At 37.6% G+C, this 26,479-nt stretch overlaps 1 protein-coding gene across 2 annotated transcripts in view; it reads left to right on the forward strand.

Annotated features, from left to right (window-relative positions):
• KDM4C (lysine demethylase 4C) overlaps nt 1-26,479 on the forward strand; it is a 355,559-nt gene that overhangs the window by 45,910 nt on the left and 283,170 nt on the right. Inside the window, exons 3-4 of one of the 2 annotated variants that reach the window (XM_069476471.1) lie at nt 2,374-2,549; nt 7,656-7,770. In XM_069476471.1, coding sequence (XP_069332572.1) covers nt 2,374-2,549; nt 7,656-7,770 — 291 coding nt within the window. The remainder of the gene's footprint in view (nt 1-2,373; nt 2,550-7,655; nt 7,771-26,479) is intronic. The other variant, XM_069476472.1, reaches the window with a different exon arrangement.

The following is a 26,479-nucleotide window of genomic DNA, read 5'->3' on the forward strand; positions in this document are numbered from 1 at the left end:
ACCTTGGAGAGTAATATATAGTATCCCCATATTGCTGATGAAAATTAATGTAAAATTGATAGCTCACTTTCACTTTTTTTTTTGAGCTAACAACTTTGTCACTTATTAGCTATATAACATTGACCAAGTTGCTCATCTCCTGACCCCAAGTTTCCTTATCCAATGAAGCTCGACCCAAGTCTTTCACAGTTACAGGTATAATACATTGTAGATCTAAAATGTGAAAGGCAAAATCTTAACACTCTTAGAATATGAAATAGAATATTTTCATGTCCTGGAGTAGGGAAATATTTATTTTTTTAAATTGAAGATTACAGCAGTACCTATAAAGGCAATGATGAATAAATTGGATTACATTAAAATTAAAAATTTATGTTTATCAAAAGATACTTTTAAGAAGTTTGTAGGGCAAGTTACAGGATATGGCAGGACAAGGTATTTGCATGGTCTTGTGTTCACTCACTTGCATTCTCTGTCTCTCTCCCTGTATATCTATGTATACACACATATCCGAGAATATTCAGAATGTATAAAAGGCCCTGTACATTAATAAGAAAAAGACTAACAATGCAATAATAAAATGGTCAAGAGACTGAATAAGCACTTCACAAAGGACAATATCAATAGGATCAGTGAACGTAGGAACAGATTTCTTTAGTTACGGAGAAAATACAAATAAAACCCACACTTGGATACCATCATACACCAACCAGGAAAACTAAAACTTAAATGATGGACAATATCAAGTGATGATGAAGATGTGAAAGAACAGGAGCTCTAATATGTTGCTGGTGGGAGTGTGAACTGGTACAACCACTTTGGCAAAAGCCGGCTGTATCTATTACATTTGAACCGAGGATAATCTGTGTCCCAGTAATTTCACTATTATAGCTGTCTGTGTATGTGTGCATATTGTAGAGACCTCTGTGCACATATGCACTTGGAATATGTGTGCAAAAATATTAATAGCATTATTTGCAATAGCCAATAACTACAAAAAAACCAAGTGAGCATCAATGGTAACCGATTTATGAATAGGTAAATATTTACATGAGGGAAAGTCAGTGAACTTCAGGTATGTAGGCCATCATATTTCAATCTCATAAAAATATTGAGTGAAATATGGAAGATAAACCATAAAGCATATGTACGGTGCGATTGTAGTTTTAGGTATGCATACCCAAGCATGAAACTAAAGCTCGGTATGGAAATGATTGCCATAAACGCCATGATAGTGGTTACCTCTTGAGCAAGAGGAGGATGTGTTTGGAAAGGGCACTTGGAGGGCCTCTGGGGTGCCAGCAATATCCTGTTTCTTAGACCTGGACATTGTATACTTTGGTGTTTGCTCTATAATAATGCATAGAGCTACATATTTGCGATTGTGCATTTTCTCTATGTGTGCTATATTTTTCTATACACAAATTTTAGGTTGTCCTAAAAAAATTAAAACAACTTCTAAAGGTAGAAAAGTTCCAGCCATAAATCATGACTGACTTCATGACTTTGTATTTTCTAATTTTTAATCCTCTTAGTAAGTGTTTTTGGTCTTAATGTTTCTGGATTTTTTCACTGTTAGTAATTGTCTAAATACCATGGGAAAACGGTGGTGTGCTGAGCCACCTCATACTGGCATGTGAGAGTTGATGGTGCACATCTCTTCCCAGCTCCATGTTCATTGATGTTCGTTGGTGGGTTCAAACTGGCCATGGTGGGAATAGTGACACCAAGGAAATAGGCAAAAGTTACAAATCCAGGTTTCCCCCATCTTCCCAGAATGCTAGTTGTTAAACATTTACTAGCACACCACTGTGTTATTTGCCATATTGAGTGAGAGGTCTATAAAGAAAATAATATTGACTAAATAAATATTTACTTATTTTTCTCAAAATAATATAAACAGCACATAGATGTTTAGATAAAATTAAATAAGATGAACTTCTTTGGGAAAGAAGTGATTTATGTAAACATAATTTCATCTTCTTTTGAGAGGTGGTTAACATAATGGCTCAGTGTGAATTAAGATATTATGCCATTTCAGTTTGAATTTCAGCTCAAGTACTTTTTAGCCATTTGAACCCAGCAAGTTATTTTACTTCTGTATCTTTTAATTTTATGTATGAACTAGATAGAGATGGTAATCGTACTAACTCAATAACGAGTTATTATAAGTACAGTGTTTTGTATAGTGAGTACTCAATAAATTTTGCTGTTAAAAATCATATTTCCTTATTGTGAATCTTCGTAATTTTTTTTTACTCTTTTGTTATAGAGATGCTGAAAAATTCTTCAGTTGTATTCTGTTGGAATATAAAAGCTAAATTACTTGGAATATTTTCAAGAAAATATTTTATTTTGTTGTTTTATTTTTAGGTGATTCCTCCTAAGGAGTGGAAGCCAAGACAGTGCTATGATGACATTGATAATTTGCTTATTCCAGCGCCTATTCAGCAGATGGTCACAGGGCAGTCCGGACTGTTCACGCAATACAACATCCAGAAAAAAGCCATGACAGTGAAGGAGTTCAGGCAGCTGGCCAATAGTGGCAAGTGAGTAGATTCAGTTGGCTATATTTATTTCAGAGATATATGAAAATATGGTAAGAAACAAAGTAAGCAGAGTAGTTTATCATAAAAAGAAGGAGTTTCATACAATCTCTGTCAGTCCTCATTTAACTGTTCCTTTTCTTCAGGTGGTTGCCTTCTAACATTTAGTTGACTGTTAAGGAAATTGTTCCCCATTTTATTATATCATTCATAATAGCTTTAAATGGAACTTTCTGTCTTTTAGTTACTTTGAGTTTTTAAAAAATTAAATTTTTTTTTTTTTTTTTTTTTAATAAATTTTTTTTTTTTTGAGACAGAGTCTCGCTCTGTTACCTGGGCTAGAGTGCCGTGGCGTCAGCCTAGCTCACAGCAACCTCAAACTCCTGGGCTCAAGCGATCCTACTGCCTCAGCCTCCCGAGTAGCTGGGACTACAGGCATATGCCACCATGCCCGGCTAATTTTTTTCTATATATATTTTTAGTTGGCCAGATCATTTCTTTCTATTTTTAGTAGAGACGGGGTCTCGCTCTTGCTCAGGCTGGTCTCGAACTCCTGACCTCGAGCGATCTGCCCGACTCGGCCTCCCAGAGTGCTAGGATTACAGGCGTGAACCACCACGCCCGGCCTTTTTTTTTTTTTTCTAAATGAGATGGGGTCCTGCTCTGTCACCTAGGCTGGAGTGCAGTGGTGTGCAATCATAGTTCATTGCAGATTCGAACTGCTGGACTCAAGCGATCCTCCTGCCTTAACCTCCCAAGTAGCTGGCAACCACAGGCTCATGCCACCATGCCTGGCTAATTTTTTAATTTTTTGTAGAGACTGCTGTGGTTACCGAGGCTGGTCTCGAACTACTGGCCTCAAGCCATTCTCCTGCCTCAGCCTTGCGAAGTGCTGGGATTACAGGTGTGAGCCACTGCGCCCAGCTGCTATGAGTTTTTGTTTCTACACATTTCATCTTTGTTAGGATATATTTTTAAATTGTATGACAATGTTTAAGCTTTATATGTACGTATTTTTATGTATATATGTATGTGCATTAGAAGATTAGTTATTTTAAAAGAAAACCTTGAAGGAAATGAAAGGCCACTGTTATTGCATTAGTTATCTATTGCTGTGTAACAAAGTGTCCCAAATTTTAGTTGCTCAAACCAATCCATAATTTCTGAAGGTCAAGAATCTGGAAGTGGCTTAGCTGGGGGTTCTGGCTCAGGGTCTCCCATGAAGTTGCAGTAAAGATGTTGGCTGGGACTGCAGTCATCCAGACATTTGATGGTGACTGGAAGATTTTCTTCCAAGAGTGCGCCCCTTACGTTACTGTTGGCCAGAGCACTCAGTTCCTTGTCATATGGACTGCTCCTCATGTTATGGCAGCTGGCCTCTCCCAAAGCAGGTAATCCAACAGAGAGTTAGCAAGATGAAAGCCACAATGTCTTTTCATGACCTGTTTCAGAAGTGACACGCTGTCACTTCTGCCATATTCTATTTGTTACAAGCCAGTTGTTAAGTGTTGCCTATACTCAAGGGAGTAGAATGCAGCTTTACTTGAAGGGAGGAGTGTCAAAGACTGGGGATATACTTAAAAATTATTCCAATTATGATTGTTATTAAAGTATATATATATTTTTAAAAGTTTCTCATAAGGTAGTTGAGGTCCTAAATTAAAACACAAATCTAACAACAACAAAAAAGAAACAAAAAACCCCAAAACAAAATCCAAAAGACTAACCAAAAACATAGTTGTTCAGATTCCTTGGGTTGGTGTAAATGAGGTTAACACTTTGAATAAATGTAGCTACCCTTTTTTTTTTTTAAAAAAAAAAAAATTATATTTGACATGGTAAATGCATAATGGTATTTGAAGAATCTTCTGTGTGTTAAGTTCCTACTGTGGAGCATTCTGGCTATTCCAAAGAAATTGATAATTTTATATTTAATTTAATTTGAATCCCTTCTTTTGAATTTTTTGCGTAGACATTAGTAGAGCCTCATGTTTTTTAGATCTCATTAATTGAAAATGTGAAACTTTCATCATAGATTGTACTGATTTTCTTTCAGACTCTTCCAGAATTCTGAATATTTAGAATATTGATAAGAATTGAGCCTTGAAATCCTTTGTTCTCTTGTCATAGAGAAACTTTGATCATCATCTCTAGCCCATTGGATGTTTGTAGCATGGTATCAATTTTCTATTTCAAGAGAATTATATTACTAGGCACTACTTTTATTCATATCTCTTCAGTTTTTACACCGGTTGATTGTTTGTATATTTACTCTTCCCAAAGAAAATCATTCAGGTGACATTGTCTATTTTGTGTACCACTGTATACACGGTTCCTGATATAGGATCTGGGATGTCGTAGGTGCTTTTTCAATATGTGTCGATTGAATGGTGTCACAAAAGATAAAATATACTTGAAATGGTGTAAATTATTAGGCAGATTGTAAAGATTTACTTGTTAACAAAAGGTACATTTCTTGATATTCTGAAATTCAAAGATATTTTAAAAAATAGTTGGCTCTCTTTTTTAAATTGTGAAATATCACCATTGCGAGAAATTGAAAGATTATTCTAGGTTAAATTTTATTTCTTTTAAAGTTAACTTATCTTTTGATTTGCATTAATTTCATTGTAATTGTTATAATGGTAAAATGCATTTGAAATTCATCTTATTATATTTTCTCTACCAGTTTCATGTGGAAATTTATTCCAAATGCCAATAGAAATGGATTTCCAAGCCTGAAGCCCGTGCTCTTGCTTGACCATACAGAGCTGTGCTAGGATCACATGGTTTTCTTCATAATGGTTGTGGAGTGGTCATGAGATGGACCAATTTTTATTGGAGTCAGGAAGTGTGCTGGCAGTCTTTCCATTCATCTGTTTTCCTTTGCTACATGCCCTTGGATAGGTACACAGTACATAATTTGCTTGGTTTAAATGGTGAAGACAGACATGCCTGTTTATTTGATAATGCATCTTAGTCCGAAGAAAATCTAGAGACTTCCAACATAGCTCTAATGTAATAATGTATAGAGGTGAAATTGCGTTGCTCGCATTACTGATCTGTACTTTCTTCTAGGCTTGGGGGTAAATGCTTTACATAATTATGTGATGGAGTCCTCACAACAGCTCAGCTGTTATTATCTCTATTTTATAGAGGAATAACTGAGTTTCAGAGAAATTCAGCCCCCTGCCTGACATTATGTAATTTATAAATAGAACCATGCATTGGTACCCAGGCAGCATGGTTCTGAAGCCCAATAAAGGAAGGTATGATTGAATCAGTGTTGAATGAATTGACACAGGACTTATGGACCAGCTGTGACTGTTTGACAATCCATTAAGGAAGGAATCTGTAGTTACGATTCATTAGAATCAGATACTAGCCAAGTGAGCTGGTCAGTTTTTTCTAGTTTAGAATCAGCATTTGTTTCAAATATTCAGTGATTTTAAAATTTACTCTCAATGGACAATATCAAACTTTAACGTTCCCTTTAAAAATTTTGGGTTTTTAAAAATTGATCCTCACTGGGTGTATGGTGATAGATTCTTCATATATAGTGTAAGGCAGATGAGAGCTTCAATTTCTAAAATCCAAGATGTTTCTTTAGAAATCCTAATAAACAGCATTTCTGCTACCTTCTTCTTCTCTCCTTTCTGTTCTTCCTTCTGTTCTGTGCTCTGTGGAGTAGAGATGTGCATCTGTCTTAATCACCTGTCTTTGACCTCTGGTTAGCTTGTTTAGCTTGTGTCTGGAATTCCTAATACTGCTGGAACCTACTAATAGAAGTGGTGGAATGATGTCAAGTTAGTGGTGCTTTCATGCTCATCCTTTAGTTTTTGAGTGTGCTGTGAGATTCTAGTATTCTGGGTAGAATCGTTCTGCAAATTGTTCTGTGTTGCACATGGTTCTGTGTTGCAAATATGGTTGTCAATTAAGTTGTTTGGTCTTTTTGCTTGTTACATAGATAACCAGATTGGGTCTCCCAGTGTAGTAAATGTACATGTTGATAGTTCTGTAATTAGTTAATCTAAAATGTCCAGTATGCTTTATAGGGATTGTTACTGCTGCTAAACACCTTTTTTTCTTTGTTTCTTTTTTTTTTGTTGATAATATAAGATTATTGTTCAAAATTATAATAATACAAAGAAGTAAGTGCTTTTCTGTAATTCTTATGTGAGAGGTAAACATTAATATTAATAGTTTGGTATACATTTCATGGCTATTTAGTGTACAATTACAGTTACTTATTTTTACTTAAATGGGATCATATTATACACACTGTTCTGTAACCTGCTCTATTCACTGTGGAAAGAATTTAATGTCAGTACCTAGAATGAGTGACCTCATTTGTGTTCTGTATTTTTAAAAATCTAATCACTAGTTGGTGGATATTGGCTTGTGTTTTCAGTTAATGCTAAAGCAAACATCCTGGGCTGTCTACAATTATACACGTATCTGTGTTGTTAGAATGCATTGCTAGAGGCGATTTTTTAAGGCTTTTGATAATGTGTTGAAAATTATACATTGGAAAGGTTTTAACAGTTAATATTTTTCCTGGAGCTGTGTAAGAGGTCTCGCTTTTTTCTGCCATTAATATATTAAGCATTGGCCAATCGAATAACTGCAAAGTATCTTATTTTAGTTTTACTTTCTTGTATTTTTAGTGAAATTGTCCTTTGTCAATGTTTCTATAGGTGTTATGTCCTTCGCATATAAATCTATAAAATTTCTTAGTATGGTATAATTGGATAAAGATTTAAAAATATTTTGAAAGCTAAAATAATGACCTTTTAACTACTTTTTTGCTTATATTGTTGATACTTGTTTTCAGACGTTATGTGACATGTCATGTTGATACTTTAATGAAAGTATTTTTACTACTACTATTATAAAGTGATAATATAGAGTTATTTAGGGATCTTAAGAATATTCAGATATCTATGATAAATACATTTGTATGTTTACTTGTTAGATTTGACAACATGGGTGTCTGCTGTATTTTTATTTTGTTAGAATTTTGTTTTGGAAAGTGATGTAAATCAAATGGAAGGAAAAAAATCGTAAAACCATCTTATTGGTTTGTACTTTTTTCATCTACCTTTTCAGATATTGTACTCCGAGATATTTGGATTATGAAGATTTGGAGCGCAAGTACTGGAAGAACTTAACTTTTGTGGCACCTATCTATGGTGCAGATATTAACGGGAGTATCTATGATGAGGTACATTTATATTTATAATGGGTTTTGTAATGGGCCATTGGATGTTACTCTCTGTTACCATTTTAGACAGTTGAGAAATAGTCGTTTATTGGCTTTTAGGTGATCTGTAATTCCTCAGAATGTAAGAGGAAATAAAGTCTCATCAGTAGGATTTCTGCTGCTGGTATTTTTCAAATTGAAGCCAGCTAATTATACAAATACCTGAGATTGTTCAACAGTAACATAGTATGCAGTTACTTGGTTGATCTTTACATTACATTAAAAAAAATTTTTTTTAAGCACAAGAACATTATGAAAATGTTTGGAAAACAAGAAATATTATACATCATACCACCACCTTAAAGCAAAAGCAATATTTTATTTAGGTGTACTCTAGTGGTTTCTCGCTAACCATTTAAAAATAGTTCTATTTGAACAGACTTATATTCTCCTTTTTTCAGAGACAAATTGTACATTTTTTTTTTATTTTTTAAAAAGTACACGTTGTTATAGTCTTTATGTGTCCATTTTTCACGGGTACATAATCCACTGGTTGTAATTCAATTCTTTTTGCCTTTTCCTGATTTTTTTTAGCTATAGTTTTTTTTCCTTTTTAAAACCTTCTATCTCTTCTCCTATTTTTTTTTTTTGAAAAATTTCTTATCTATCAAAAGGTGGAAACAGTGCAGTGCACGCCTGGATACCCCTTCACCTAGATTCACAATACAGGTTGAGCATCCCTAATCTGAAGATCTGAAATCTGAAATCCTTTGACATGATGCTCAAAGAAAATGCTCATTGGAGCATTTCACATTTTGGATTTTTGGATTAGGGATGCTGAACCGGTAAGTATAATGCAAATATTCCAAAATATGAAAAAATCCCAATTCAAAACTCTTCTGATCCCAAGGATTGGATATGGGATACTCAATCTGTAGTTAATATTTTGCCACATTTACCTTATGAATATTAGATGATATTGTGGAATTACCTTTGTCCTATTAGATGTAATGATGGCATGATGACTATATAATTTTTTTATTAATTAAAGATGCACATTGAAATATATATGGGTGAAAAAACATGAAGTCTGGGATTTGTTTTTCAAATACTTCAGAAAATAAAGTAGGATGGATATAGATGAAAGAAGATTGGCAAAATATTTATAATTGAAGTTAGATGATGTACTGGCATTCTAAATATGTATGAAGTGTGAAAAATAAAAGGTAAAAAAAGAAAAAAAAAAACTTTCCCCCTTCTAGATTTTCACTAGTATAAGTAATCTCTGTTGAGAATTTATTGTTTATTAAAGTAGTGTATATACTCTTGTAGGAAAATTGAAAAATACAGAAGAATATGAAGAAGAAAATAAACATTGCTCATAAGGTCACCAAACAAGAATAACCTATTCATGATTTCCTTTTTAAAAAAAAAAAATTTTTTTTTTTTGGATACAGAGTCTCACTCTTGCCCAGCCTGGTCTCGAACTCCTGGGCTCAAGCAATCCTCCCACCTTAGCCTCTCCAGTAGCTGGGATTGCAGATGCATGTCACCACACCCAATCACAATTTCCTTTTGCTTTTTCTGTTTTATGTGAGTGTGTGTATATATATGCATGCATGTGTGTATGTGTTTCTCACCAAAGAGCTGAGGTGGTTTTAGCACTTTTTTGGCTTTGGAAGCATTTCCAATATTGGTTTCTGGAAGGACGATTTCAATTTATTCTAGAACAAACCATGTCTAGACTACCAGTTGCAAATTGTGCCTTGTATTAAATGGTTGCTAGATTTTTTTTTTTGATATTTCAGTTCCAGGTATCTTCTGTACTGATTTATTCTTTAGTGATAATAAATCTATTATACATTTAACATCTATGAGTAGCTATGGTGGAACAGGTACTAAATGTTACCCAAGGGCAAGACCAAGTGCACGGGATAAAGGTGGGGGCCCAAGAGCAACTTCTAGTGCTTAGAGTAAGTGTCTAGGAAGGATGTGGTAGCAAGTAGAACATGTAAGAAAGATTGGTGATAGAGGGGTTTGCGCAAATGGGAGTGGGCATGTTGGAAACATTTATGTGTGTCTGGTATCTTTAGATTGTGCCATTAACGGTAAGGCATCCTTACGGAATATGGCACTTTGCCTTGTTAAACCAGCTTCTGTGGGATTTCTGTTGGAATGAGTGAGGCAGCATAAATACTGTTGGCATTTTACACTTAACAAAACCTGGTGCCCAGAGAGATTCAACTGCTTTTCCAAAGTTATGAAGCTAGTAGAAGGGCTGCCACATGACCTTTTCCCCCAAACCAGTTTTAAAGAATTTGGTTAGGGGGAAAATGCATAGTCAATATCATAGTTGTGGGAATGTTCAGACTAGGTCTTTGTCAACTACATACTACCCCCCGCCCCCCAGCTGATGGTTTATTTTGTGCCTTCTTCATGGTTTCTTCCCTGTTGTATCCTGGCAGTTGTTCAGGCTTCTGAGAGGAAGGTTAAGCTGAGGGATCTTCTGGATCCTGACCTTCGAAGTTGCATGTCTGAGTGATCTAAAATAAAATAAAACTCAGTCTGTTTTTTTTTGTTTTTTTTTTTTAATCACCTTTTAGGATCATTGACCTCTTTGTTCCTTTCTTTTTGAGTATATAAAGAGTTAGAAGCAGCATATTCGTGACCATTTTCAGAACAAATTGACATAAAAATGCCCTGAATTAGCTTTCTATTTGATAATAAAAGAGCCTAATCATTGACTGCAAAGATAAGGTTGATGGACTTTGGATTGCTGTGCTTATCAATTTACCACTTGAGTTTGAAAACCGATTTCTCATTGGCATGGCTTCAAGGGAACATTGACTTTAGACTTCAGATTTGAGTAACTTTAGTTATTAAAATCCAATGAACAAAATCCACTGGTTTGTAAACATGCAGTTTAAAACCATCCTCATCATTTACAGCTTTTAGAGCCAGAAGTCTGTCATTTTGGTAGGACCTACAAGGCATAGTATTTTATGTAATTTCTGCAGGCTCTGAGGGAGCATTTAGCAGCTCCTGAGTTGGGCTGACATTTTCAATGCTTTTGTAGCATAAAGATAGACACGAGAGAAGTGTTGTAAACTGCTTCTGGTGAACAAAACCAAACACATTCAAGATGCCTAAATTCAAACGAATGAAAAATAGCTTGTATTATTTCCTTGAGGTAGGTGAAGAATATGAAAAGGAAGAGTGCATTAAAAGGAGTGATGAGGAGTGAGTGTTATAATAACTGTCAGGAATGTTTGAATTCATCTTAATGTGCATTGAAAAAAACCCATGTGTTGTTTTGCTGTTGACTATCATATTTTTACATTGTTTAATTTTTCAGTATTTAAATTGTACTGAGAACTTGTTTCTTATGGTTCATTGAATTATTTTGAAAGGAATTATAGAGTCATCAAATTGCAGTTCAGTTTCTCCCCTAATTTCTAATTATAGCTATTTCCTTTACTCTTTAAAGAATGATTGGGGGGCCATAGCCTTTTTTTTTTGTGGGGGTGGGAGTTCTCAGAGAGGGTGTGGAGAGTTAAGAGAACTAGTTTGTGCAGGGCACAAAGATGGATAAGAATCCTGCTTGTCAAGTATTAATAGTTCATAGACGCTGAGGAGCAGAGGGACAGTAGTCAGAGTAAGCTTGGCCATAAACGGTAGTGCGGGGCTCTGTGGAGCCCATGGGAGAGGCACTTTGAGCAGGCTTGCATCCAAGGAAGACTTTGTGGAGGAGAGACGACATCTGAACTTGGCCTAGCAGACTAAGTTCAAGTGAAAGGAGAGAGAGTGGAGGATGGGGCAGGAGCTAGGTAAATTGGAGGGCAAGACAACACCTGATAGTTTCAGTATTTTTGCTGAAATTGAGGATGTTTGCTGAGCAGGGGGTTAGGAGCATGAGGCCCACCTGGGATAGTGGCTGTGGGACCTGGGAGGGAGGGTTCTGCCTGAGACCTGAGCCATGGCAATGGGCCTGGGCCATGGATCCAACCCCTGGTACTGATGCGCATGTCCTAGCACCAGGCAAATTTTAAGGAGCAGAGAAGGTGCCATTGTAGTTTTGATCCAGGCTGAGTTACAGTGCAGGAATTGGGGGCAAGGGTGTTCATGAAGGTTTATATCAGAATAATCAGCCTTGATAGGAAAGGGAGCGGGGCCTGGAAATCCCAAGGCTTGAGTCTCTTGGCCCCTCTTTCACTCTGCTGCTGCTTTCAGAGCTTGAGTTCCTTGCGTTATACTAAAAATCTCAACACCACGGACAGTAGCCTATGGGAACAGTAACAGTAATGTGACATAAGCAAGTTGTTATTTTTTAAACCAAAAGACAAAAATTATCAAAAGCGTGAGGTTACAAAACCCAGTCTTTGGGTGTATGAAGCAGAGCAGGGTTTGGCCATCCAATTCTGCCTGTTGCTTGTTTTTATAAATAAAGTTTTGTTGGAGCACAGCCTTGCTCATTCATTTACATATTATATATGCCTGTTTTTGCTCTATAATGGCAGAGTTGAGTTGGTTGTGACAGATTATACGTATGGCCACCAAAACCTAGAATATTTACTGTTTGTCCCTTTGCAGAAAAAGTTTACCAGCCCTTTATAAAGAGGCACAGTTATTTGCTTTTCTGGAAGCGTGTACAAGTCCTTTTTGAGATAGATGGGATATAGATAAAATTCCGACTGTTCTCAGGATAATGAGATTAATATAATTGACTATACTGATTCATTGTGACAATGAAATTGGAGTATTTGGTGATTTCAGGAACCTTCTGTAGTTAAAACATTTCTTAGAAATAGAGCCATCTTTGGTCCTGGGTAAGCCCTGGATGATTCTTTGGCAACAATAACCTAAGTATAAGAGACTTACAATCTGAATTTTTTTGGTCCTATTTTAATAAGAGCTAGTATGCTGATAAAAGTTTTAATTAGCCTATACTAATAGTCTCTCTATATAAACAGTTAGCCCTCTGTTAGGAGAAGTGTGGGAATTTCTTCAGGAAACAAAACAAACACACAAAAAGAAGACAGATAAAAAGAAAAGAGGGACACAGAGAAAAATGTCCTAAATCTCTGTGGGATAAGACTTGGCTAAGGGGCACAAAAGCCAGTGGGTATCTGTAGAAAACACAGAAGGTAGAAAATTTCTGAGGTGGCCACTAGCCATGTGTACCTCCATTGACTTTGAAGGCAGAGCCACATCTGTGTTCTGTGTGTGAGAGCAAGGAATAGACATTAACATTACCTACTGTAGCACAGTGACAAAGGAAGTTGTCAGGCTTGTGTTCTATGCTACTTTGGGCTGCATTTCTGGCAACGCCTATCGTATAGCATAATGCTGATTTCCCAATGATGATAATGCTTCATTAAATTGAGGATTAAAATGAAGTTCCACATGCTTTGTCAAAGTTGGCTTTTACCTTCATGATCAAAAACACTAGAAGGATCTCCAAGTATTTTGTCTGTGTTCAGAAATCTTCTTTGTAAGATTATCCCTTTGCTGAGTGGTGATAGATAGTTCCTCCCCTAAGCCTCATCTCCCTCCTCAATGCCTACGCTTGAACGCCCAGGCTGGAATGCCTCCTGCGTATCATAGCAGGCAGGGCAGTCTTCAGTATCTCCTTAGAGCTGATGTTTTGCACCACAAAGAATTTAGCTTATCTTAATTGTCAGAGTTCCCACGGAGCAATTAGCCTTTTTTGGATACTTTATGTCCAGGTACTTCTTTCTTATCTTCTGAAATAACCTATGAGATAGTATTTCATCAAGATTGAGAATTTCCTTTTCATGTAACCATCTTTTATGATAGTTTTCTGCAGTTCACTGGAGGAAGATAGCCACACTTCACTGTGAGGGGCGCTGCCTTACCTGTGACCTTCAACTTATGCCATCTCACACTGCTGTTAGATCTTTCAGACCATTTAGCTCTTGCTATGAAACTCAGCTCCTTTACTGAATTGTGTTGCTCCCCCATTGCTGCTGCCTGCAGATCTGCAAAGGTGTCCACCCCTTCTCCTGTACCAGCCTGGTACTCAGCCACTCTCAGGGTAGGAGACCACTGTCAGTCCACTGTGCAAGGATTTTCTCTAGTTTTTCAAAATATTATGCTGGCTTGAGTAACACAGTGAAGTTTTCCAGAAGCACCACTGCTATGTTTAGGAGATTGAGACTTGTCAAAATCAAGTCCTGTGGGCTTCCCTCCTTCCATACGAATCATCACTTCCAACTATGCCCAGGCTTTTCTAGGTCTCATACACTCACTTTCTCCTTGGGCTTTTCTACTTTCTCAGGAGACATTTTCACTATTAATGATGGGAAGATGACAGCAATGATGCCAATACATTTACTATGGGGAGGAGGCATATTCCTTCTGGGAAAACATCAGATAAATTTAACTATAGTCTGTGTTCTCTGACCTAGATTTGCATACAACTGAAACAATTTTGCTGGTAGACATCATTGTAGGGAGTTTTTGATTTGGACAGTAAATATTGGGTTAAAAAATTATTACAGCAAATATTTGGAAAATACACAGAAAATGAAGGACACCTGTATTATTCATGTGCCTATTCTGTAGGAGACTGAGTCCACTGATGGCAGGTGTCATTTCTCATATACGCTCCAGCCTCAATCTTTAACATAGTGGTGTCTACTGTAAAGAATGCACCTAAACAGTTATAGAATTGATGATGGAAAAATAGCCTGGGGCTAGATCATGAAGTTTTCTGAATGTTTTTCATTGTTTTCTGTACAACTTGGAGAAATCTTGAGATTATTTTAGTAGGAAGTGATAGGATCAGAGTTATGCTTTAGAAAGTGTGGACTGATTACAAGAAGCAGCTTGGAAAATGCTTTGGATGAGGATGAGGGAGGGATTCTAGTGACCTCTCCAGTGTGCGTTTTTCTGAATTCTAGTACTCCAGGACAGCAGCTTTCCAATCTTTTCAGTCTCAGGACACCACTACACTCTTAATAATTATTGTGGCCCTCTTTGGTTTAAGTAGGTTCTATCTCATATCTTGGAGAGTGCTCTATTTGTATTAAATATAAATATATATAAGTAGGTTATATCTACTCTTATTGTATTATAAATTAAAAGTGACAATACTTAAAATATTTAATTCATTAAAAACAACCTAGTACATATCAACATAAATATTTTCATAAAATGTTATATTTCCCCAAATAAAAAATTTAGTAAGAAGAGTCACAGTTTTTACATTTCTCAAATCTCTTATGTCTAGCTTAATAGATGATTTTTTTTTTTTTTTTTTGAGACAGTTTCGCTCTGTCCCCTGGGGCTAGAGTGCTGTCCACGCTTACAGCAACCTTAAACTCCTGGGGTCAAGTTATTCTCCTGCCTCAGCCTCCTGAGTAGCTGGAATTACAGGTGCATGCCATGACAACTGGCTAATTTTTCTATTTTTAGTAGAGATGGGATCTCACTCTTGCTCAGGCTGGTCTCCAACTCCCAACCTCCCGTGATCCTCCCACCTTGGCCTCCTAGAGTGCTAGGATTACAGGCGTGAGCCACTGCGCTTGGCCAATAGATGATTCTTATATCTGCTTCTGCTTTTAATCTGTTATGATGTCATGTAGCCTCTGGAAACTGTATGTTATACTCATGTGAGAATGAAAGTGAAAAAGGCAAATAATAATGTGCTGGTATAATTATATAAATAGTTTTGATGTCAGAGAGCCTCTGATAGGGTTTGGGTGTCTCCCAGTGGTCACCAGAAAACACTTCAAAAACTACAGCCAGAAGGTATTTAGCAAAAGATGACTCCTTTGATCTCATTGTACATGGAGGATGTAGAGATCTTGAAGCAAGGTAACAGTGTTCTGTCCTCGTTCACTGACCTTCAGGTAACTGCATCCCTGGTATGTTCTTCAAAGAGCTTATCACATTCAGAGACAGTGGTTCTCAAACTGGAAGGCATGGAGTTCTTTGGAGAACGTGTCACTTAATCTGTCATATAAATGAGGCAAAATTTTAGAAGTGGACAGCAGACTTAGATGAACTCACATCTGCATCTCAAAATACATAAATTTTCAGGAGATTGTGCTTCCAAGATTTTCCTTTAATATTAATTTGGTAGCCTATTGCTTTTGTCATCTTCAGGTATTTATTAATGTATAAGTGATGTAAAATTCAAAACAGTTTGAAAAATATTGTGGCAACTCTTAAGATAAAAAATATAATTTTCGTATTTTATATATTTCCTCTTGGGAGCTGGGGAAGTTGTTTTTGTTATGCCTGTACTGGGTAGATGGGTGGTTGGGGTCCTCTTATTTTTTTTACTTTTTTTCTTCTTCTTCTTCTTCTTCTTCTTCTTTTTTTTTTTTTTTGGTTGTCCCCGCCCCTCCCTCCTCTTAACATTTTCTCTTTTTAGTTTTCTTCATAATCTATGGGTATAAATATATACATTTTAAGGTAAAAATGACCATTTTGTTGATATAAATGTCAAACATATAAAAACTAGAAAGTATTCTATAAGAGAAAATTAAAATCACTCATAATCCTGGCATTTTTGACAACTGCTGTCAAAAAAAGTTTTTTATATTTCCTTGCAATGTTTTTTCTCTACTAGTACTCCTCCATACTTGTACTTTTAGAAAACATTTGTGTGTAATGAACAGAGTTTGGTCTTATCTTTTCCCCCTCCCATTTTGATACATTGTGAATGCTTCCCCCTGATGGTAGATGTTCTTCAGCAGGATGATTTGAAATTTATCTTATTTGTGTTGTTTTTATTGGTAGGATAGTTTTCACGGACAGAGGAAAGCAGATACATCTAAGGTGAAGAGGGACGTAGGTGGCTAATGGAGGCAGGGAGAGAGTAACAGTTTCTGGTTGTGTGCTGGTCACTGTGGGGTAGGGCAAAGTCCACACCGGATCGTTGCTGACCCCAGAGTGTGGCCCTTTGCCACAGACTCTGACTGCCTCATTTTCTGTCTTTTCTCTATAGCCTCTTTTCTTTCTTGAGAAAGAAAGCTGTGTTAAGTAGCTCAGTATATTTGACCTATTTTCTTGTATAATCAAAAGTCTGCCATCCCTAGCCACGACTTTCAGGAAAGCTCTGTGTCTGCATCTGTAAAGGAAAGGGGTGGAATTAACTACTCTTGGAGGTTCCTCCTGGCTCGAACATGTTTGCTTTTTCATAAGCCACATTTCTTCAAGAAGGTGAACTGAATTATTTAATGATGAATTTTTGTAAGTTTCAGATTTCTTTTGTATTAGAATTTTGTCAAATCAATAGCCCCTTTATAAGGAATCTGTTTGCTGAGGCATGAGAATCTTTTCATACCAAGGTTTTAGTCTTAATGGCGTTTAGCTTGTAGAAGGTATTCCCCTCCCTTTTTTTTTTTTTTTTAAAACAAATGTGGTAGCTTAAATACCTTCCTCCACCAGATGGTGCTAGTGGATAGTAAATTTATCTAAGGCTCTGTGTTTCCAAATGAGGCAAAACAGTTTAACTGAGTCGCCAGGAGAATTTCTTTCTGTTTTACATTTTTATCACATCAGGATATCATTTACCCTGAAATAAGAAATAATTTGAATCCAGAACACTAACTGCCTAAATTTCTCATCTAAGGCAAACATATCATCATCCTAGGCATGTTTTGATGCAGAGAGAGCTGTTGCCTTGTAGGATTGTCACTTTCAGATTTTAGTTGTGTGAAACTAGGTTTCTAGGTAATCAAAACTCATTATCTTCTGGCATGTTATGGCTGCTCTGTAGTGAATGAAGTCTTAGCCTGCATGACTCCACATGTTGCCATCCAGACAGGAGAGGTGATGGCAGTACAACTTTACTGGGCACATTGCGTCCAAAATGTTCCATTAGTTCTGGAAGCTGTGTTTTCGGAGGGGTGTTGCCAGAGTGTTATGGCTGGGATGATGCAGGGATTGTGGATGGAAGAGCAGTCAGAACCCATGTGGCTGTTGTCCTTGAGTGTGTTGCAAGTGAGAGGGTTAGGTATGGGAACAGTCTGTCTCTGGAATATCGTTCTAAGGAATACATTGGCCCCAGAGCAGATTGGGCTGCCCCTTGAGGGACGGAGATACCGACCTTGGAATGTTCACACACAGACTGTCTGACCTTATGTCAGTAACATAAAAGAAAATTGAGTTGGATAGAATGTGGGTAGAATTGGTCATTTCTATTTTAACTCTTTACCTCTCAACTGTTAAACTTCACAATTGAAATATACTTAAATGTTTAGTAAAGTATTAAATTGATAAACCAACAAATATGTGTGGAATAGTACCTCTGAGTGGTCCATGCAGATGTGAGAATTGTCAGGAATAGCGGGTGTTTGCCAGTGCAGGGTGCTTACTGGTTAGCTGGAGAGTCATGAATGGTTTCCCTAAGGGATAAATAACACATGCAGTGCACGGGGAGGGGTGAGGATGCTAAGACTGTTCTGTGAGTACTGGATGATGTGTGTGTCTGGAGGGGTGGATTTCTGTGGGAAGCATTAGGGACACAGCAGTGAGAATTACTGAAGGGGAAAGAACATGAAACTCAGAGGGTAAAAACTATAGTTTGAGTGCTGAATTTGGCGGGTGATCATTGAGGATTGCAGCTGGAAGGAATCTTGGAGATCATCTGATATAGCCAACACATTTGTGGATGAGGAAACTCAGACTGAAATGCTAGGGTTTGTCCTAGATGACCCCTACTTTGTAGCAGAGCCTAGAGACCCGTTTTCCCATTCTCCCTCTACACTCGGAGACGGTCATTAGGAAGGATGGTTAGAGCTTTGAGCTGCTGTGTCCTCTGGAGCTCTTCTCTTGGGCTAGTGTCTGTCAAGGTCTCCACTGGTCAGAAGGGTGCTTCCCCCACAGCCAGCCTTGCCTGAGGTTTACACAAGGACTTTGGTAAGGTGTGTGTTTCTGAAGCACAGTTCCTGCTTTGGACCTGATCTTCCCCATTTTCACAAAAAAGAAGATGAAGGTAATGTAGATTTTACCTTTATTATGACTTTTTAAGATATGAAAGCAAGTGTGTGTTTTTTTTTAGGGGGAATTTATAAATAGATGGAAAGGTACAAGTGACTCTTGTCAAAAAGGAACTATTGATCTACAACTCCTGCTTCTAGAATCTATTTTAGAAATGATCAGATATCTGGGCCAATGTTTATGTACCAAAATTATTTTTTAAGTTTTAAAAAAATTATAGCATGGAATGTAAAACAGTGTGTATGTCAAAAAGGGAAATAGTGATACAAATTGTTATAGCCATGGAGTAGTATATATAGTAAAATAAATGTTAGGAAAATATTCATAATACATTGGTAAGTGAGTAAACTCAGATAACCAGTATAGATATATCCCCAAGATCATGGAATGCCCACACTGGGTTTCCAGTGTTGTATACTCCCTCTCTCATAAATCATCCCCTTGCCCAGGGGTAGAGAGCCGCAGGTCTGGCCGAGACAGGGGAGGTTGTGGAGCTGCATTCACACACCAGCATCCTAGCGTGGGCTCCTCAAAATAAGTCAGCCCCTGTCAGTGGGCTTTTGGGGGGTCACAGGAGCAGAGTTGGAGCCATGAATTCCAGGAGTCTAAATCTAATTATATTCTACTTAAAAATTTTTTTTAAAGAGAAAGATATCACTAAATTGATAAAATAGTTTTCTCTTCTTTGCAGATTTATACGTTTGAGTTTTCAAAGCTTATTTTCCAAATGTTCTACAGTGAGGAAATATAGTTTAATATTCAGGAAAATTATCGTTAGTTTTCCATTTCCGTCGATGGATTAATGTGCCTATGTATATGATCCAGAATTTTACCCTGTGAAGAATGAAAATGAGACCATTAGAAATCCCTTAGGCTGTTTTTCTTTACGAGGAATAAAAAGGAAACTCAACAGTACCAGCCCTTCGCCAAGTGTTATGGGAGTGTGTTAAATCTAAGATTGTTTTAAGTGAGAAATAGCCGCAGTAGAGAAAATGAAGCAAGGTGCAAAAAGCAAACAATGGGGAGAAACAGAAGAGAAAGTACACAAAATCCTATAGAGGGATTAGGAGGAACATTTATATTCTTTACCTAAATTCTGAGTTGGCTCTGATAGAAGAAATTAAAAAAAAATTGAGATTTTTGGGGGATTAGTGATAAGAAAAGGCGTAAGTCTAGCCCATACTTTGGTCCCGTTGGAAAGCTAAGTGGCATCCCCTTTTCCTTTTGTAGAATCACAACAGTGTCATAGACTGAGATATTAGTTTAGTTCCTTAAGAATTAGCCAGTGAATGGGGGAAGTGGGGACTTATGGATTTGTTTACCAAGGAGGAAATATATCCATCAGACATTATTTCGCTGCCAGTAATAGAGTCAAAATCAATGGCTGAAACAAATTAGGCATTTAGTTTTCTTTCATGTAAATTTTTTTTAAAGGCAAGCATGAAAATGAGGAGAGAAAGTTAGAATTATAGGGCAAGAGCAAGATACAGGTTTACAGAGCATGATATATACACCACAGATGACGATCAGACCCATTGTCCCAGCAAAGGGAGAGCAAAAGGAAGGGGCTAAAAAGAGTCATGTAAAATTTGAGGCAAGTAGTCTAGGGGCTAGTGTGTTGGTTTCATGATATTGTTATAGACCTATACTCTTACCAATTTCTTCTACCATCTTTATGATGAGATCCTTAACCTCATGCTCTCCTGGTGGATCTCTAAGTTCTAATAACCATGTCTGAATGTCTGGTGGAAGGAGAAGGAACAGTAGGCAAAGGACACAGGCTTGTGCCTGCTGGGGCTACCCCTTCAAAGCTGTCTCTTGGGGCCCTACCCAGTGATGACTGCATGTATATTTCATTGTCCAGAGCCATGTACCATTTCTATCTTTAGCTGCAAGGGAAGCTAGAAATGCAGAGTTCATCCAGCTGTATTGCTCTTTCAGTTAAATGGGGTTCTCTGAGTAAGGAAGGTGAAATTATATGCTGAGTACTTAGGCAGTCTCTGCTATAAAAGTTGATTATAAGATACATGATTTTGAAATGCTTTATTATACTGTATTAAAATACAGTTTAAAGAGTTGAATGAGTCCAGGGGCATTATAGTCTTGAAAATATGAATAAATTAATAAGATTATTGTTTTACATTTTCTGTATGTAAAAATAACTTGTCAGGTTCCAAGCATGGGATTTTACCATTTTATTAAATGTTGAGATAATTGCTTCTCTTTACAGGAGAACAGGATTTCATATAGTTTGTTTCTCTTTTAGGATTTTCTGCAAGGGCCATGTGTAGATGTGTAAAATAAAGTTAACATAGCAGCACAATTCACAATCGCAAAGATGTGGAAACAACCCAAATGCCCATCAATTCATGAATGGATTAGCAAAATGTGGTATATGTATACCATGGAACATTACTCAGCTATTAGAAATAATGGCGATATGGCATCTTTTTGGTTCTCCTGGAGAGAGCTAGAACCCATTCTATTAAGTGAGGTATCCCAAGAATGGAAAAATAAGCACCACATGTACTCACCAGCAAACTGGTTTTCCTGAGTGCACATTTGGGAATAACACCAATTGGGTATTGGACAGAGGTAGGGGCTGGGTGGAAGGGATGGGTGTATACCTACTTGATGAGTGCAATGCACACTGCCTGGGGAATGGACACGCTTGAAGTTCTGACTGGGGGGGATGGGGTGGGGGGAGGGGATGGATGCATACCTACATGATGAATGCGATGCGCACTGTCTGGGGAATGGACACACTTGAAGTTCTGACTGGGGGGAATGGGGAGGCATGGGCAATATATATAACCTGAACTTTTGTACCCCCATAATGAGCTGAAAAAAAAAAAAACAAACAAAAAAAATAAAGTTAACAATTCTATTCATTATTTCCATGAATTTTTTTTAATGGAATGCATGCCTGTGAGTGGATTCACGAATCCTGCACTTGGCCTATGCCATTATTTCTAAATCATCTTCTTCACAAGTAGTCCTTTAAACAAAGCAAATGGAAAGCTTAGTCACCAAATTACTGACTTTCTGTTCTAGGTATTGGGAGATAGAGGGTAGTTTTCCTCTCCTTGATTATATAAAAAGGATGTAGTTCAGAGTTGACTTTCTGGCTCACTGTTTGGCCACATGGCTTCAAAAACAGTAAAGCCAGCGTAGGTTAGAGGTTTTTATCCTCATCCTTGAATCCTGAATCCATGATTATGAGCTGTGAGATCTTGGGCAAGTTATCTGTCTATGCTACAGTTCCCTCGTTTATAAAATGGTGCTGATAATAGTTGATAGTAGAGTTTGTCTTGTAGGATAAAATGAGATAATATAAATAAAACACCTTGTATAGGGCCTGGTCCCTGGTAGGTGCTAAATAAATGTTGGCTGCTGCAGGTGGCAATATTAAAGCAAAGCAAGACAACAATCCTGAGGCCGTAATGAAATACTCAGTAGCTGATTGAGACCAAGAGAGTTGTGAAGAATTCTGTTCTGCAGTTGTCATTGTGAGTTGTCTAACCTGTAGCCTGAGAGTTTATACTTTTTACCATCTGTCAGAGCCATGAAAGATGTTTATTTAGAAGTGACTGCTCTGCTAGAGAAGGTTGCTGCAAAATAAATAAATAAAAAACAAAACAAAACAAAAAGGAAGTGACTGCTTAAGAAAACGCCCCTGCTATTTTCAAGAAACATACCACTGTCCTATTGTCAACAAGGTCCTGCTGTGTGAGATGCCAGGACAAAAATGGTGTCATGGGATGTGACTCAGGGGCCAGTCTCTTTTTCATAATTTAAAAAATCATCTTATTGAAATGTAATATTTGATTATATATGTACATCATATATAAATTTTAAAGCATAATGATACATTGCATACTCGAAACCCACTGTACGGCCAACAATTCAGCATCCACCATACTGCTCATGGACTGCTCTTTCTGTAGTCCTCCCCTGCCATGCCACCCCTGTCACCCTGTGGGGGCCAGAATTTTGTGTTTGATTTCTTGCCACATAAAAATTAGTTTTTTCACACACATGCATTTTAAAACAATGAATTTAGCCTGGCTTATTTTTGACCTTATTAAAAATAGTACCATTTTATGTAGTCTTCTGGGACGTTGACTTTTTTCAGCCAACCCTGTATTTTCTAGTTGATCCATATTATTATTTCTTCCCTCCCTCCCTCCCTCCCTCCCTCTCTTCCTTCCTTCCTTCTCATTCTTTTCTTTCTGACACTGTCTCACTCTGATGCTGGGGCTAAAGTGCAGTGGTGTCATCATAGCTCACTGCAATCTCAAACTCCAGGGCTCAATTGATCATCCTGCCGCAGCCTCCTGAGTAGCTGGGATTACGGGTGTGTGCCACCATGCCCAGCTCATTTGTCTGTTTTTTTAATAGAGATTTGAGTCTTTTTTTTTTTTTTTTTTTTGAGACAGAGTCTCACTCTGTTGCCCAGGCTAGAGTGAGTGCCATGGCGTCAGCCTAGCTCACAGCAACCTCAAACTCCTGGGCTCAAGCGATCCTCCTGTCTCAGCCTCCCGAGTAGCTGGGACTACAGGCATGCACCACCATGCCCGGCTAGTTTTTTTCTATATGTATTTTTAGCTGTCCATATAATTTTTTTCTATTTTTTTAGTAGAGATGGGGTCTCACTCTTGCTCAGGCTGGTCTTGAACTCCTGACCTCAAGCGAGCCGCCCACCTCGGCCTCCCAGAGTGCTAGGATTACAGGCGTGAGCCACCGCGCCCGGCCAAGATTTGCGTCTTAAAATATTGCTCAGGCTTGTCTCAAACTCCCGGACTCAAGTGATCCTTCCACCTTAGCCTTTCAAAGTACTGGGATTATAGGTATGAGCCACCAACCCCCAGCCTGATAGATATTATTGTATGATCTATTGTTCATTCATTTTCATTGCTGTGTAATATTCCATTTTGTGAATATACATTTTAGTTTTTATTCTCTGGCCAGTCAACCTCCCTCCTTTCTTCCCTTCCTTCCTTCCTTTTTATATTCATTTTATTTTCTTTAGTTTCTCTCTGATAATTCAATATATTTTTTTTTTATTTCATTTCTCTTCATCTGTATCCTTTGTATGATAATTCAATATTGATGGTCATACTTGGGGGTGGGTAAGAGGGTCTAAATGATTTGTTTGTTTCTGCTAACTTTCTCCAGTGTTGGCTTGCCTCCCTGTATGCATGGCGATCTTGGGTTGTTTGCTTAGGCTTGATCTTAATTTTTTGGAATATTTCTAGATCTAATTGGAGGATGCTTTTCTTTTAAGAGAATTGGGGTTACTTCTGTCTGGAACCAGGGACTTCATTTACTTCAGACCCTCAATGGTCTAGACTCAAGGGAGGAGTCCCAGACTCTCTGCAATCTTTTATTTGACTGGAAGTTTCTCCTATTTTTTATTCTCTGTCCTTTTCATACTCCTATTTACCTTTAAGGTGAACAGTCTATCTTTCTATATGGCACTTTTTTTTCAGAATTATTTTGTTTCTTTCAAAACTTGCTTTGTGCTGGTTGTTGTCTACAATTCTAAAATGAAAAAGCACTGCTGTAAAATTGTAGATATTTGGTATGTAAAAATGCAAAAAGGCTGTTTTAAAAGTAAAGAGTTTAGGGAATGTAAGACAATTTTATAGAAAGGAAGAAGCAAAAAGAGCTATCATGTCAAACATTGTAATTAACTTTAAAGCAAAATGAATTCTGCGTGGGTCTAGTTTTATTCATATTGGCTAAAGATCCTAAGGAAATCCTTAGTCTATTTTAATGTGTGGAACAGAGCTTTCATTTTAGTTATTGAAAGGCACAATTTTCTTATATTATGGAGAAAAGACTACACATTATAGTGTGAAACGGATTGAATTTTGAAATCTTTAAGAACTAGCCAAATTTTATTTTTCTTCATGTGCATTACCTTTGAAACTTCAAGTGCTGGTTAAAGCCATATGAATTCATGGCAATAATTTACGTTAGCCTAGTTTTAAGTTACTAGCAAATTAGTGGAGTTTGGTGGATGGTCTTTTGTTTGAAACACAGTACTCTAGCCTGGGCTGTGATAAGGACCATAGAAAGGGATAACACAAGCCAAAAGAGGAAAAGCATACACTTGTTTTTTAAAAATACTTAAAAATGAATATTTTCTTACTTAAGTAAAAATATATAAAAAATTGAAAAATACTGCTACTGCACAGTTATGGGTTTTTTAGACAGAGTTTCACTCTGTTGCCCGGGCTAGAGTGCCGTGGTGTCAGCCTAGCTCACAGCAACCTCAAACTCCTGAGCTCAAGCGATCCTCCTGCCTCAGCCTCCCGAGTAGCTGGGACTACAGGCATGCGCCACCATGCCCGGCTAATTTTTCTATATATATATATATTTTTAGTTGTCCATATAATTTCTTTCTATTTTTGGTAGAGACGGGGTCTCGCTCTTGCTCAGGCTGGTCTCGAACTCCTGACCTTGAACGATCCACCCGCCTCGGCCTCCCAGAGTGCTAGGATTACAGGCGTGAGCCACCGCGCCTGGCCTCAAAACATTTTTATGTGTGTTTTGCAGTCTTATCCAATCTTTGTAACTGTCCTGTGAGGTAGGCAAGCCTGGATTTCTGTACTGTTGGGAAGCCTTAGGACCCCGCTTCTGGGAAGAGTTTGTTTTTTGAAAGTAGTTCCAATGATAGACTGTACCCTTATTAAGGTTCTTTCAAGGTGGCTACAGTCCTGTCATGGCCCAATTGGCAGCCTTGAACCCTAGTCACAGCTCTGCCATGAAAGGCCATTAAGAAACCATTAGATCCCATAGCTGCTGAGTGGTGGATCTAGCGTTTGGAGAACTTTTGACTCCAATACAGCACGCTTCTATTCTGATATTGGACCCTTCTGTGAGACTGGCATTCTCTATTCCATTTTACTATTTTCTGGGTGAGTGCACAAGGACTGTGATTGCTAAGCATGATTTCCATTAGATTATGAATTGTCTGCTTTTTTAAAAAGCCCATTCTCTCTTAATCAGTACATTTGGTGGTTTTATGAAGTTTGATTGTATCTTCACTCTTGCACTCTTGTTTTCCTAGTTTTAGTCTTTTAGTCTATCTTCATTAGTGTTTTTTTTTTTTTTTTTTTTTTTAGATAGTGTCTCACCTCCTGCCCTGGGCCGGGGGGGACTAGCGTGCCATGGCAGCAGCCTAGCTCACAGCAGCCTGAAACTCCTGGGCTCAAGCAGTCCTCCTGCCTCAGCCTCCCAAGTAGCTGGGACTATAGGTGTGCACCACCATGCCTGGCTAATTTTTTCTATTTTTAGTAGAGATGGGGTCTGGTTCTTGCTCAGGCTGGTTTTGGACTCCTGACCTCAAGTGATTCTCCTGCCTTGGCACTCCCACAGTGCTAGGATTCCAGGCATGAGCCACTACACCCGGCTCTTTTCAATAGTTTTAATTGCTTTTAATTTATACTATCCTTATATATTTTTAGGTGACACGATCAAGGTGTATTTTTACAATAGATGTGAACATACTCCAGCCACCCCCTCATACACCCTGTGTTCTGATATGCCATCTGATGTGGCCCAGAATTATTTTTTTGTTCTACTACTGAGTTACATTTGGGCTATAGTATTTAGGAACTGTCTATCATAATACCTCCCCTAGCATGTTGTCTCACATAATACTGTTTTATGGGATGTAAATGTATTATATAAACAAGCTTCCATGGTCGCATATTTGGGAAATGTGGACTTAAGCAAAGTTAAACAG

This window comes from Eulemur rufifrons, chromosome 7 (assembly GCF_041146395.1).
Source record: "Eulemur rufifrons isolate Redbay chromosome 7, OSU_ERuf_1, whole genome shotgun sequence".
Lineage (NCBI taxonomy): Eukaryota > Metazoa > Chordata > Mammalia > Primates > Lemuridae > Eulemur > Eulemur rufifrons.